At 53.7% G+C, this 15,470-nt stretch overlaps 1 protein-coding gene across 2 annotated transcripts in view; it reads left to right on the top strand.

The window, feature by feature from the left end:
- Positions 1-5,965: 5,965 nt before the first annotated feature.
- Positions 5,966-15,470, top strand: part of PHACTR3 (phosphatase and actin regulator 3) — a 270,926-nt gene continuing 261,421 nt past the window's right edge. The window contains exon 1 of one of the 2 annotated variants that reach the window (XM_001141144.5): positions 5,966-6,146. In XM_001141144.5, coding sequence (XP_001141144.1) covers positions 6,032-6,146 — 115 coding nt within the window. In that variant the 5' untranslated portion in view covers positions 5,966-6,031. Of the gene's footprint in view, positions 6,147-12,223; positions 12,249-15,470 lie in introns of those variants that run through there. The other variant, XM_054674869.2, reaches the window with a different exon arrangement.

The following is a 15,470-nucleotide window of genomic DNA, read 5'->3' on the forward strand; positions in this document are numbered from 1 at the left end:
TTTACTTAAATATTTGGTGAGAAAGTGAGGTGTATGAAAAGAATATAGACACATGTTGACTAGAATGAAAAGCTGGATGAATTTTAGAAAGCTCAAAGGGATCCAGCACCTGCATGCCTCCGCTGCAGGCTCCTTTCACCACAGCCCCAACATCAGAGAACCCCTAGCCAGGGGTACCTCCCGCCCACCAGAATTGGGGAGAGTTGGGCAGGCTCGCCTGCACCCGTCCTAGTGGCCACTAGAGGGCGTCTGGATCCTCCCTGGGTTGCAGATTCCAGGAAATAAATACCCAAGGTTTCTGCCCGTTTCTCCCCAGTGCTGCCGGCAGAGCTGATCCAGAAACCCACCCCGGGCTTCCCAGAGGGAAGTGGACCGCTCAGACTCCTAACCTCAGTCAGCACGCTGACGAAGGAGAGAGCGGTCGAGAATCCTACAGCTGGAGGCAGAGCTCAGCTGAGGGTCTGGCCTTGCAAGGCGTCTCCCACAGCCCGGGGGACCTTGGACCTATGTCCCCTCCTACAAGATGCTGAGAAGCCCAGGGTTAGGGGTCCCTGAGGCAGGGTGGAAACGCTGCCAGGACAAGGCCCAGCCCACAGCCCACAGCGCCTGCCCCAGAAAAAACAGCCGTCGCTCCTGGATATCTGCCACGTGACTCAAAGAGGATTTAAGGCAGTTTAGAGCGATTCACAAAATTCAGCAGCAGCTGCGACCTCGGGGACCCAGAGAGACGGGGATGACGCAAGGAGAAAGGAACAAGAGCAGGGATGCGGGATGGAGCCTGGGATGAGGGGATGCAGGCCGCTCACGGAGAATTCTTCTGGGGTCAGGCCCAGGTCTGGGTGTCTTGCGTCCTGGGGCCCCCGGCGTGCAGCCCAGGGGCTGCTAGAGGGGCTGAGTGTCTTCTCCTCTAGGGTCAGTGCCCCTGGAAGATTTGGAGGGAAAATTTATGTGTGTGGAGAGAATGCAAACGTGTCATGGATTTTTATTATAAAAGAAAAGACTGTACTGCACTGTACTGGAATGATAATGATGAAGAAGATGGGATCATTCCAGTCACTCTGAGTAACTTACAGTGGCTTTTTTTAAAAGGAGGATTTCTTTCCTTTATTTTAGTTTATTTTTTAATTATGTGTTTATGATTTTTAGTGATGGGGTTTTGCTCTGCTGCCCAGGCTGAAGTGCAGTGGCATGTCATGGCTCACTGCAGCCTCAAACTCCTGGGCTCGAGCGATCCTCCTGAGTAGCTGGGACCACAGCCTTGCGCCACCAAACCCAACTACTTTTTAAATTTTTTGTAGAGATGAGGTCTCACTATGTTGCCCAGACTGGTCTTGAACTCCTGGCTTCAAGCGAGTTGAAGCTTGAAGCCTCCTGAGCAGCTGGGGTTATAGGCATAAGCCACCCTTTCCTTTTTTTTTTTTTTTTTAAATAATTATTTGAGGTGATATTTGTGTAATACCAAATTAGCCCTTTTAAAGTGAACAATTCAGTGGCATTTAGGACATTCACAATGCTGTGCGCCCACTACTTCTACCTGTTCCAAACCATTTTCATCATTTTATGGTAAAACCTCATCTTCGTGGTGCCTTTTAGATCTTTCTTTATTAATTATTTATTGAGCATCTACCATGAACCAAAGTCTGTGTGGTACTGGGGATTTTGAATGGTGATTACACACAGTCTCTGCCCTCAGTGATAGCCAGCCTTTACCCCAACATGTTCTTTAAGTGTTCTAGCTCTTAGAAGCAGAGTCCTCATTTCCTCCCAGACAGCAGAAAGATTGGTAACTATGTAGCACACATGCTCCACTCTGCTGGCCCTTGCCCTTATCAGACATTGCCAATCAATTGCAGCACTCTTACTGATCCTTGAGGCAGCCTAGTGACCCTGTGGAGCTCAGGTGCATTGCCAACCAACACTGAGAAAGAAAGCTTTGGGTCATTCCGAGCTGTGATGTTGTACACACAGAGGTCTGTATCATATATACATACACTGGGTTCCATGAACTCAAGTCTTACTTGTCCACAAGTTGCAGGGCAACCGGGTTTTATAGGCTTACAAGAAATCACCCCTAGTCCTCACTCCATGCCTGCAGGGAAAACATTGTGAAGGTATCCCAGCTGGTTCCTGCGGGTCATAAGGATGCTGAAGAAACTCCCAGCATAGACAGAGACAGTGAACCTGGCAAGTCACTGCTGTTGGGTTGGTGTGTGTCCAGGGAGGTCACTCACAGCCATGACCTGCTACGGAATTTGCCAGGGGTCTAATGCAAATGAAAGTACAGTTCCCTTATTCAAAAATTATGAAGAGATGCCAGGTGGTGGTGGTAGGGCGGGAAGCCAAGTCTGGACCCTTTTGAGCCTGGGGCCCTGTGCCTGTCCAGGCAGCTCTCATCGCAGTCATTCTGGCCATTTCCCCCGACTCGGGCTCTGCATGAGGAGCTGGCCTGGCCTGGAAGCGCAGTGTCATGGAGAGCCTGGTGTCTGCTCTGCCCCAAGCTCTCCCCCTTTCTAGGCAGCTGCACCAAAGCAGCTTTTGGAGAACCTCCTCTCCCCAGGCCTCAGCAGAGGAGGCTCAGGTGAGCTGATCCTACCCCACTTCCATCCTCCTCTGTGCCACCAGCCTGGCTAACCCGTAGTTCCCATCCCTTAGTGATGAGGACCAGTTCAGAGTTGGGGAGAGGTGCTGTGAGGTGGTCCAAGCAAATTCGGCTTGGTGCTTTCTCTGGAGCTCCAAGGAAGGAGGTGGCCCCTTGAAGCTTTGGTAGTGGAACTCTTGGATTCAGCCATGTCTGTCACCACCCCTCCTCCTGGTCTCTCCAGTGGCCAAGGGGTGCCTTTTCTGCTCCAGCCAGAAGGACTTGGATTTCAGCCCATTGGAACTGAAAGAGTCCCTGGAGTGAGTGGGGCTCAAACGTGGGGCTAGGTGGCTTAGCCAAGTGGATGCCCCACTGCACGTGGCTGCAGGAAAGACCAATACCCCTTGTCCCTCATGGCCCTTGCTGTGTCCTAGACTTCAGCCCTACAGCCGAGGGGGATCCTCGCAGCAGGGCTCCTGCTGATCTGTGTTCCCACGGCCCAGACCAACCCACGGACATTCAGGACACCCTGGAGGGTCCTCGCAAAGAAGGGATGTTACCCACAGGGCTGGCCCTGAGGGTCCTGCTGGGCCCGAGGGAGCAGCTGATGGGGTGGCCTTCAGCCCTTCTGGATTCCTTGCAGGGGCTGGGCCTGGCCAGCCTGTCCTCTGCCCTAGGAGCACCCAGGGGTGATGTGGCTCTGGTGAAGCGCACAGGTCCTGGAGTCGTTACGAGGCCTGGAGCTTGGCTTGTCCTAATATTAGCAGCAGGGCCTCGGGGAGCCTCTGAGAGCTTCAGTTTTCTTAGGGATAATGAATAATGCTGTCTTTAGATTTTTGTGAAGATGAACTGGGATAAAGCAGATGGAGTGTTTAGCACAGGTCCTGGCGCATCGGAAGTGTTCAGTGAGGATGAATGATTAGCCTTCATCTTCCCCTCTGCATCCTCTTCTGAAGAAACCTGCTCAGAGTTCAAAAGCCCAACTCAGGTCACACCTAAGGAGGCCAACAGTGTCTGCTGGCCTCAGACAGGGTTAGTCAGCGTCCTTGGTAGTGTGTATTTGAGAGGGCTGCCATGTGAAGCCCCATTCTGTAGGTCACCAATAGATCCATGTGCAAACAGATCAGGGGCCACGAAGGCTCTGGCCTGTGGACAGGCGGCAGGACCGGCAGAAAGAGAGAGACCTTTCCTAGCACACCTTGAATTTGTCTTCATGCTAACATTTCTGTCTCCTAACTCTTTCCTCCAGTGACCTCTTCCCCACCAAGGCTAGGGAGAAAAGGAAATGGCAAGGAGGGTGGGACTGAAAATTCCAGTCCTCCATAGGGCTGCCTTCAGGCACAGCTGGAACCAGCTGCTAACACGGACAATGCCAGCAGCCCCTGATACCTCCCTGTCCAGGCTCCTCCCTCTTCTGTGTTCTTTTGATTCTGAGCCATGTAATGGCCCTGGACGTTCAGACCATCCTTCTCAGGACTAGTGGATAACATGGGCTTCTCTCTCCCAGTCCAGCAAAGTCCCAAATGTGTGCCTCTGTGAACCAACTTTTCTGGCCCAGTCTCTGAGGTCAGGTGGATGATCTATGCTGGTTGGTTGGACTAGGTCATGAGCTCTCCCCTGGAATTAGGGAGGGGCCCTGGGTCCACAGAGTGGGGAAGGAGGCTTCCAGCAGGAAATGGAAATGCTATTCCCAGCAGAGTGGGACAAAGCCTGCAAAACACATGGTCCCCGAGTGACCAGGACCAATGCCTGTCCTCTCAAATTCCAGCCCAGTGTGGGGCAGGGCAGATGGGTGGACAAATCATCTCAATGGGATGCAGTGTATGGCCAACAGAGTGTGCACCCAGTGCAGGGGGCCTGCGGAAGGGAGAGCCAAAGGCCTGGGGAAGACAGGCAGGGAGACTGAAGGATTAAAGCCTTCAGAAAAGAGGCAAACACTTAAGCCAGGTCTTGAAGGTTGGGTAGGAGTTCACCAGGGCAAACCAATGAGCTGGGCACAGAGCAAGGAAGCACCGCAACACTGGCCAGGTGTTGAATCCAGACGCTGCACCTTTCTCACTTTCTAGGCAAGTAACTTCACTTCTCTGAGCCTCAGTTTCCTCCTCTAGAAAGGAGGGCATGATGATAGTGCCTCTCTCCAGGAGCTGATGGAGGAGCAAACAGGATGAAGTAGGAGGGGCATTGGAACAGTGGACTAAGTTTCATCTTTCATGGAGCTTGCATTTTCTCATCCATAAAGTGGGCACAGTAACAGCGCCCTCCTCAGTGAGTTTTCTAAAGGTTCAGGGAATGTATGCTCAGCGCAGTGCCACCAGGTGCTGGCTGCCGACTGTTACAGCCGTTAAGCAGTTCTGAAGATGAGGCTGAGAAGTCTGGGCGGGAGATGCGGGAAGCAGGCAGGCTGCCAGGGAGGAGGCAGGTGGCTGGGAGGCCTGGCTACATCCCAATCCCAGCACTGCCCTGGCAGCTGTGTGGCCCACTGATTGCACCTGCTGGGGGAGCCGCTGGGGGATGGAACGGGGGTTCCTAGTCCCTCAGCAGAGTGCACTTTGAAAGCCTTCAGTGGTGGAGGAGGGGAGTGGTGTTCCTTTGGGGCTCTAAGGACCTGACTGTCAGGAGGAAGGTTACCCGGAACTCTGCTGGGGACGTGGCTGTGTGGGTACTGATGGGGACCCTGAGTCCATCTCAGGCCAGGATCCTGCCTCAAGGGCAGGGCTGTGGCTACAAAAACCCCAAAGTCAGTAGAGGCTGCTGAGGCCTCCGGAGAGTCACCCCAACCCCTTCAGGCCCAGGTGCTGGTGGGTGGACGGGCGTTTTGTGAGAGGGCGCTGGGAGGGTCAGAGGACGGGGCCGGCACAGTTCTAGTTCTGGAGCTGGTTGGTGGTTACAAATGTGTCCCCCAGGCAGCACTCATTAAGCTAAATACGAATGTTTTGTTTCATAGCAAAAAAGGTAAATATATGGGGTTTATTCGAAAGGCAGCAGTGCCTCCCACCGCCCTTACATTAAAGGCAGCCAAGGAGTCTCCAACTTAGGGAGCGCCAGGCCCGGCTCAGTCTCGGCCCATCCCACTTCAGCCCCAGCCCATTTTACACACCAGACCACTGAGGCTCAGAGAGGCCAAGCGACTCGCCCGCCGCCCCACAGCGGCTCCAGCGCTGCTGCCTGTTTACAGCGCGGGGAACCGGCGGCTACACCTCCCGCCCGGCTGTCCCTTTAACGTTTCTAGGGCATCTCTGGAAGGCCCCGGGCACGGCGCTGAGGTCTCCGCTCCCGCTCGCCCGGGCGAGGCTGCGGCTCCGGGCGGGTCAAGGTCGCAGCGGCGCCCCTCGGAGCCCCCGCCCGGCGGAGGGGCCGGCCTCGCGTGGCGGCGCCGCCCCCGGCCCTGGTCCCGGTCCCGCCCCGCCGGCGCCTCCCCGCGGCCCCGGCTCCGCTCCGCAGCCCTCCGGCGGGATGCGTGGCCGTGGCGGGGGGCGCGCCCGCTGTCCTGCGCCCCTGCGCTCGCTGCTGGGCGCCTTCGGGGCCCGGGACGCCGCCGCCGCCGCCGCAGCCCGAGGTCCTGCGCAAGGTAAGCGCGCGCCGCGGGGAGGGGACGCGGGACGTGGGGCCCGGGGTGCCCGCCGGGCACGAGGCGCTGGGGGACGACTCCTCCTGGATCCCTTGCCCTTGGCCGTTGCGGGTGGCCAGGAGGCCCGCTGCGCCCCCAGCCACAGAGGTGGGCGCCCCGGGTCTCGGGCTTACCGCCCCCCTCCTCCCCCTCGCAGCAAAGTCACCAGAGTCTCTCCCTAAACAAGGGCATTGTCCACAGGGTCAGAAGCGCTGGCGTTGGGGTCGACAGTCTGGGGTTTGGAATTCCCCTCTGCCCGCTGCATGAGCCTGTGCGCATGGCGTTTGACCTTGCTGCGCCTCAGTTTCTGCATCTGTGAAATGGGGGATACCTGTGTCTTGGGGGCAGCAGTTGGGATCGTATGGACAGCGCTGGCCACCCAAGGGAGGGCTCTGCGCTTGTTCGCACTTCTTCCCCAGGGAGGGCCATGGGCCTCCACCCACGTGGGACTGGCCCCTCGCCCCCTGCTGGGCAGACACCTGACCCTGGAGAGGGTCCAGCTGCAGTTCAAGGGATGGGAGCTAGGAAGAGGGGCCTGAGGAATCCAGAAAATGGCCAGGGCCCCAGCTGGGCCAGGGAAGAGGAGCTGAGGATGGGGAGTGGCCTCAGGCCTCCTGGTGACAAGGCTAGAGTTTTGCCTGTGCTCAGTGGCCATGGGTGCATGAGTACCAGGTGTCCAGCAGGCAGAGCCCGGAGTGGGGTGGAGGAGAGCTAGGCCAGTGTTTCCACACTGGCCCTTGGTGAGGATACTGGGGGCACTTATTACAGATTGTTCCAGGGGCCCCACCCAGGCCTGCCCCTTGCAATCTCCTGGGAGAATCTGTGTTTTTAACCAAAGCACCAGGAAACTCTGGGATCGGGCCATTCTGGAAACTCTGGTTTAGATCCATCCGTGGTTCTTTTCAGTGCCTCGAAACGGGTTGATCCTGCCTTCCCTTGAAGACATTTCTGGTTGTCACACCTGGGGGAACGCCACTGGCACCCAGTGGGCAGAAGCCGGGGACACTGCTAAGCATCCTGCACTGCCAGGAGCCCTCCTTCCCCACGAGGCGGTCATGGCGTAGTCCACAGGCTAGTGCTGGGGTTGGGAAACCCTGAGATACAGGGATACGTGGAGTCACAAAGTCAAGAAAGGGGGACATGGGGATTTGGGGGACACTTGAGAGCCCGCTACCTGCCAGGCCTTCTGTGGTGCCCTTGGAGGAGAAGCTCATGGCAGAAGCTTAGCTCAGGCACAGAGGATGGGCAGCTGAATCCACTCATCAGGAATATTGAGCCCCTACTGAGCGCCAGTCCCGGTGCTGAGCTCCCAGGGTGGAGTCGGGAGAGGGAGATGAGGCCCCTCTAGGGTGCCCCCCTCTAATGGGGCAGAAGCCCCTCCCCCAGTGCCTGCACAGAGTAAGTGCCCACAAGTGTCAGTGTCCTCCCCTAAAGCACCCCTGTTTTTGGCAATGCATGAGTACTAAGAACAGTGAGGCGTATTCTGGGTTGGATTTTGGGAAAGGGCGTTCCCAGTCCTAACCTTCGGCAGCTTGGCAGTGTGTTCAGGGCCACCAGGAGCCCATGTTCTGCCTGCAGTAATTATGCAACTCCTCACCTGTTCCTTGTGCTCCTCAGTCTTTGGGCATTTTTAAAATAGTTCTGCGGCCTCTGTCTAGGCCTTGATGGATGGATGGCAGGGCTCAGCCACTGCTGACCCACTTTCCCCAAGGAGAAAGCGGAATATTTTGTCAGTGGGTCAGCAAATGATTATTCATCATTGAAAATGCTTCAGGCGCTGATCTAGATGCTGGGATGCTGCGGGGAGCAGGGAGGCCCTGAGGTGAGAATTCACTTGATGGCACTGGGGAATAGGAGGGTCCTTGAGGCTGGAAGCCCATCAGCTAGGGGACTGGAGGGAGCTGAGTTTGGGGAGGTGGCCTATGGGCCTTGGCCTCCATCAGAAGTCCCTACGGGTTTTACATGTGCAACCCGAGGCCAATGGCAGGTTCTAGGCTGGAGAATTGCATGTCCCTCTGTGTCTGAGAGAAAGCTCCTCATGGCTGCTGTGTGGCCGCAGGTTTATTTGGAGGCTATGGCAGCAGAGTTGCCAGCTGCTTGGAGGACAGGAGGGTACATCAGAGACGGAGAAAGTGGGAAGCACTGGGGGCTGATAGGACCTGCTCATGACTTGGGTACCCCAAATCCAGGATGCCCTGTAGGTCTGGGGTCTGAGCACTGGGTGGATGGTGGTGCTGTTTATGGGGGTGTGGAAGGCTTGGTCGGGGAGGAGGGAGACTGGTGGGAGGCTTCTGCAGTGCATTCCTTCACTTTCCGTGGAGAGGGGAGGTCTGGGAGAGGAAGCGCGCATTCCGTGCTGACCATGGTGATTTGGAGGGGCTGTTTACACTGAGCCATTGCACGTCTGAGTCTGGAGCTTGGGGCGGTGGTTGGTCTGGTGGCTCCAATCTGAGATTCATCAGAATGGGGCTGGCACTTAAAGGAGGTCACTTGGCAGGGGGCTGAGGCAGAGAGTGTGGCTGGGTTTCTTGGTTTCAATGTTGCATTTCAGTGTTGAGTCAGATAGGACCCCAGTGCAAATGCCAAGTTTTGGTTTGGAGCAAGGGTCCCGGCACCCAAGGAAGAACCAGGCTGTGTGCCCACAACTCTTTGTGCACTCTGATGCCAGACCTCAAGAAGGTCCCTTTGACTTCATTCCTTTTGGAACCAGGAGGATCTGTCCAGCTGCCACCTGAAGCTCAGCTTCCATGATTTGTGTGGCTACTTCCCGGAGCTTGCTTGGGAATCTTAACTCTCACCCTTAAAGGGATAATGTGCTATTTCTGGGGCCAGGGCTGCATTAATTTAGGAACAAATTAACCACTCATTCTTCCAGACTTCGAAGTCTGATTTCGAAGTGCTGACTCGTAGTGGGTTATTTCTGCACTAAATGAGTTTTTTTTTCCTTTAAAATTTTTTTTTGAAGGGAAAGGCGTGATCAATGATATCATGACATGTCCCAGCTGATGCTCATTAAAAGTTGTGGCTTTAGGGGCTGCAAAAGACAGTTTGAAATTTAATGCCTTGTTTCCCTGGCTCAGCTCAGAGTCGGGGCTGGGCAAGGCTCCCTGAAGGCTATAACTCTGAAGACCCAGATTGGGTCTGGAGTTGCCCAATTCTTTTGAAATCTTAATAACAACCAGCTGGACTTAGCAGGCTTTTCTGGTAGCAAGTGACTGAAATGGACTAGACACACAGAAGCAAAAGGGCCATCTGTTAATTCAGGAAACTGGGCGTCTGTAGCTCCAGCTAGCCTCTCCTTGTCTGTCCCAGACTCAGGGTGGGTCATATAGCTGGCCCTTGAACCACTTACTGGAGTGAGGGAGTGGGGAGGACTGGACGGCTGAGACCTAGCTATCTCCTCCGGTCCAGAAATGGAGCTGGCATCCCCGCCATAGCCAGCCTGAGACTTCCAGTAGGAAATCAGGAGGATCGCAGAAGGACATGGGTACTGGGGTCACAAACGCCAGCATGGCAGTGCAAGAACCCCACAGCTGTGCTCACCTGACCTGCAAAACCTGCCGTGCATTGCAAATCACACTGCAGCCTTCAGTTTTCTTTCCTGTGACCAACGGGTGCTTGGAGGCAAAAGGCAGAGTCATGATGTCCCGGCAGCTCGAGAAGGCCCTGGGAGAGGTGTGACCTGGCTACACATCTTCGTTTCTCTCCTTTCCCCCCAGGGTGCTCAGGGCACACCTGTGAGAGCCAAGCACCTCCCCACAGCCAGTGGCCCCTCAGGTCTGCTTCTCCTTCACCTGCTCCAAGCCTCACATTTTCTCACCACTTAGCCCAAATCCCCACGCAGCTGTCACCCCATTACTTTAAGGACTGCTGTCTGCTGGTGAACTTTGCTGATGACTAAGTTGATCGCTCCGTTTTTGTTTGAAGGGAAAGGAGTGATCCCCAATCTTTAGAAATGGCCTAGGCTGGACGTGGTGGCTCACGCCTGTAATCAAAACACTATGGGAGGCTGAGGCCAGCAGATCACGAGGTCAGGAGATCGAGACCATCCTGGCTAACACGGTGAAATCCCGTCTCTACTAAAAATGCAAAAAATTAGCTGGGAGTGGTGGCAGGTGCCTGTAGTCCCAGCTACTCAGGAGGCTGAGGCAGGAGAATGGCGTGAACCCGGTAGGCGGAGCTTGCAGTGAGACGACATTGCTCCACTGCACTCCAGCCTGGGTGACAAAGCGAGACTCCGTCTCAAAAAAAAAAAAAAAAAAAAAAAAAAAAGTCCTAGCCTGTAGTTGGGACTCCATAAATATTTTATGGGATGAATGGCTAATGTGGTCTCCAGCTCAGGGGATAAGTTTTTCTGGAAAAGAAATTACTCACTCCAACACATACACGTATATATTTAATTACACTAGTATGTGATGAATACATCCTCCAAGTGAGAAATTGAAAACATTGCAAATAAGGCTCAAATCCCTCTGGAACATGAATCCTCCCCCCGCCCGCCACCCTTCGCCCTTCCCCAGGAAAGCCACTGTTACCATTCATGGCATTTCCCACCAAACTTTCTTGACATAAGCATGTGCTTTTTAAAGAAATGGCATCACACAGCACTTCTCGCTGTGAAGCTGTTTTCACTCTGCAGTGTATCTTGGAGATTTATCTGGCTTCATAGGTTCTGTCTAATTGCTTTAGAATATTCCATGGCTGTTTTCACCTTTCTGCTACCGATGGCCATGGAGGTCCCTCTCAGATCCTGTCACAGGCTGTGCTGCAGGGGACAACCTGCGTGAGGCACTGAGCACGTCTGCACAAGTGTTTCTCTATAAGGCACATCCGAAGAATGGAACTCCTGGGGCTTAGGATGAGTGCATTTTAAATTTAAGCTGCTATTGCCAGACTGTTTCCCAAAGTGGCTGTGTCACTCCCAACAGCAGTGTCGGAGGTACCCGTTTCTCTCGCCAGCACTTGATACATTCACATTCTGAAATTTTGCCAGTCCTCCAGAGAAGTGAAAATTACATTGTTTAATTTGCATTGCCTTGATTGCTTGAGAGTTTTTCTTATGTGACTTGGCCATTTGGATTTCACTCTCTGAGTGTTGCCTCTTCATTTACTTTTTGCCCTCTTTTTCCAGGGGGTCGTTCATATGTTTCCGAGTGGTTTGTGAGCGCCGTTGATCTGATCTGGAACCCGATCCTCCGCTGGCTGCAAATATTCGTGTCCTGTCTATTGTGTGTCTTTTCACTTTGTTTATGGTGTCCTTGGTTGATAGAAGCTTTTAGTTCTGATGTGGTAAAATGTATCCAGCTTTTTTTTTGTTTTTGCTTTTTGTGTCTTAAGAAACCCTTTTCTGCCTCGAGTTTAGAGTGAACAGTTTTTCTCAGTGTGGCAGGGAGGGTCCTGGTTTTAGCTCTGAAAGTCCTGCACCCTGAGAAGTCCTCAGCCGGGGGCATACCAGGATGGCTGCTCAGAAACACATCCCTCTGCGTCTCCTTTTGAGGCTTGTATAGCTTTTCCTTTGCATTTATTTTTCTTATCTACTATAACGTGTGTGAATGAACAGTATGAGGTAGAATGCAGGGTTTTAATAAGGATTACAGGAGTCACTGGGTTTAACCCAGGGATCTGTTGATTCTGGTGGGGATTCCTAGCCCTGAGGGAGCAGAGGGAGGAAAGGTGGTCTGGGGGTGGGGACAGATCCAGTCAATTTACTTTACCCCTAACTGTGAAGTGGACCATGGCTTCCAAACCAAAACTCAGAGCAGGTTTTGGGCAAAAATTGGTCTGATCTGGTAGCCTACATGGTTTTATTAATACGATTGACAATTGGCTGTACATTTCCCAAGCAGGGACCAGCTGTGTGGAGAAATTTGGATGCTCCTTCTCGCAGCCTGGCTGCTTTCCCAGGGCCGGCCCCAGGAGGGAGGCTCCCCGCGTGCCCGCCTACGCAAGCAGCCTCGGACTGACTCCCAACAACCCCAGGGTGCTGGCTTTCCCGGAACCCTCCTCTGATTCGGGATTTCTACCAGACTTCGGTAGCGGTTTATTTTAAGGAAAACAACAACGGTACACCTCCCTTGCATAGGACTCCTAGCCTGGGCTGGGGCTGGCTGGGATGAGGGGATGGGAGGACCGGGGGGTCTGGCCCAGGGTTTGCGTTGTGGGCTTTGCATTGGGCAGGGGGAGTTGCCCTTTGGAAGCTGGTGACCTTGTGGCCTAGATGACCTGGAGCAATGTGGATTTTGCGTGATTACAGTATTTTCAGGAAAGCTACTTAGGTGCACCAGTCACCAGGGACGGTTCACGCGTGGACATGTGGAAGGCCTTTCCTGGAGGGAATTCAGCAGCTCTTGGGCCTCATACTACGAAGTGGGCCAGACCGGGGGGCTCGCTATGGAAGGTTCCTGCACCAGGCATTTTAGTGACAAACTGTGGGCCAAAGGAAACACAAGTGAGCGAGTGGGCAAGAAGGTGTCGTACTGGTGCCCGTGTGTGCAACGGGGCAGCCCTGACTCAGTGCCTCAGTGCCTTGGGTGGTGCCCTTAAGGACAAGTGTGTGTGAACGTGCATGAGAGTGTGAGGATGTACATGAGTGCGTGTGCCTGTGTGTGCCTGATTGTGTGTGTGTATGCATGTGTTTGTGAGGCCGTGCAAGAGTGTGTACGTGCCTGTGTGTGAGGGTGTGAAGCTGTGATGAGTGCATGTGCCTGTGTGTGCGTGATTGTGTGTGTGCGTGTGAGGGTTGAGGCTGTGCAGGAGTGTGCGTGCCTGTGTGTGTATGCATGTATGTGAGGGTGTGAAGCTGTGCAGGAGGGTGTGTGAAGGTGTGCGTGAGTGTGTATATGAGCGAGTGTGTATATGAGCAAGTGTGTGCATGAGTATTACATGCATGAGTATGTGCATGAGCAAGTGTGTGCATGAGTGTGTACGTGCATGTTTGTGTGCATGTATATATGGATGCGATCTCCCTCAACCTAGTGTGCCAGCCTCAGCACAGCCCTGCTCTGACCAGAGGCTTAGGAGGTCCTCCAGCTCCCAGCCCCTAACACTCCATCTAAGCCAGGCCTCCACCTTCACTCCCCAGCCTTCACCTGTGCTGCTCCTTCTGACGGAAGGCTCTTGGCCTCCCGTGGAGTGTACCCATCTGTCAAGGCCCAGCAGTGAGACTTCGTCTGTGAAGCCTCTCACCCCCTATTCCGGGGGGATCTTTTCCCCCTGTAAGCTCTTATTGTCCAAATCTCTTCTTCATATAAGGACACCAGTCAGATTGGATTGCCCAGCCCCCGCCCCCTCAGCAGCCTCATTTTAATGTAATCACCCCTTTAAAAAACGCCTTCTCCAAAGATTGCATTCTGAGACACTGGGGATCAAAACTTCAACATATACATATTAGGGGGAGTACAGTTCAGCCCCTGACAGCTCGGCTGGGAACGTGAGCAGGGCCTCGGGTCCTTTCCACTCGGGCTTTTTTTGCGTGGGCAGCTTGAGGTGCAGAAGTGAGCAACCCGAGAGAAACAGAGTCAAGTTCTGTCACCGCTTATGATCTGGCTTTGGACATCACAGTCCCGCTTCTGCCTTAGAATCGGCCTTCCCTGACTCAGGGTCGGCATGAACCCACCTCTCAGTGGGAGGGTGCAAAGCCACATTGCAAGAAGAACATATGAGGTTGGAGGTGATGTTGTGGCCATTTTTGGGGAAAATCCCCCAAAATGTGACTGCACTGGGAGGGACTCTCAGATGCTTGTGCCTGGTTTCTGGCAGATTTGCTGGGTGTGCTTTGCCTGCTGCTGCTATAAATCACAGTTGTGAGTACAGCTACAGCCGAGTCCTGTGAGTCCTCCAGTGAATCACTCAACCTGGGGGTGGTCTTGGGACCCCCAGCACAGTCATCACCCTGTTCACTCTCTTGTTAATGATCCATCTGCTCCACCAAAGGTAAATCCAGGGCAGCAGTGACTGGCGCATTTTTGTGTGCAGGGCATGCACTCCGTGCCTGGCACCTAGCAGGTGTGCTGTAAGCTCTGTGTCCAATGGAGAGCATGATGGGGAGGCGATGGTGGGGAGGTGGGGTTGGTGGCAGGGAGGCCTCCTCTCCTCACCCGCGTGTAGAGGCCCTTCCTTGCGGCTCACAGGAGTTTCTTTAAGTACTGTCGCTCTGACATTGAGCTTTTCACCTCTCCCTAAAGGAAAGCCATTTAGCAAAAAGAATCTCCTAATTTAGCAACATTATCTCTGTCAAGTTACAGGAAGTGGGCATGTGGCTTCTTTGCGTGAGTCTCTCAGCGGTGGAAGCTGGCTCTTCCTCCTGAAAACATGTCGTATTTTTAGACCATCTTGAATGATTTACACACCTTTTCTACAAGCAGACCTGGAGATGGGAATGCGCAGGCCTGCCCGGACATCTTCTCCAATACCCACCCTATGTGTTCGTGCTGTCACCTGACAGGTGCCGTTGGTAGCCCTTCTCCATCCAAGCCTCCCTCCAGGTGGCCTGCCCTGGCCTGCTCTGTGGTCATTCTGCCTCCTGGAGGCCGGCACAGACTTCCTGCCTCCTGCACATTGCACATTTGGACCTAAGTTCATTGCCACTCCCCCAGAGGGCAAACACTAAAAATAGACTCTTCACTGGATGAGGTTTCTAATATAAGCTAAGGACTGCGTCTCTCCACTTACGAGTGTCCGAAACAGCTGTATGAACTGCACATTCTCTGTCTTCCATGACTAAATCCCCTTAACGACCCTAATTCACTCTAATTCCAGTAACAAGGACGCTCCAGCACTGGAGGCTTGGTGCGTGTTCGATTTCTATTTTTATTTTAATGGCTTTGCTATCTGTGCCTTTTCCTATAATCCATGACAAATCATGATAAATTAACTCCATTTTTTTTTACTGTTTGGTTAAACATTGGGATAATAAAAAATAAGGCGATATTCCTCTTATTTGTAGATTACTGTGATTTCCGACCTAGAGTATTGTGGTCACAGGTGAAAGTGCAGAATATTGTACACTGATCATTTGCGTTTGCTTGGGAGTCACTGCAGTGGGGGATTGGAGAGGAGCCACTCTGCAGTCACTGGACAGTGATAGTCACACCAGCCAGGTCCTGTCCTCAGTCCTGCTCACTCATCTACACATCTCTGTGGGAGATGAGCTCGACCTGGTGGGACCCCATTTGACAGGTGAGGAAAACCGAGGCTGAAAGGGATGGAGTAACGTGTCCAAGGTCACAGCTGCTGAGCTGAATTTGAGCCTGGACAGTCTGCTGGATTCTTGGTCGTTCTGTGATC

This window comes from Pan troglodytes, chromosome 21 (genome assembly GCF_028858775.2).
Source record: "Pan troglodytes isolate AG18354 chromosome 21, NHGRI_mPanTro3-v2.0_pri, whole genome shotgun sequence".
Taxonomy (NCBI): domain Eukaryota; kingdom Metazoa; phylum Chordata; class Mammalia; order Primates; family Hominidae; genus Pan; species Pan troglodytes.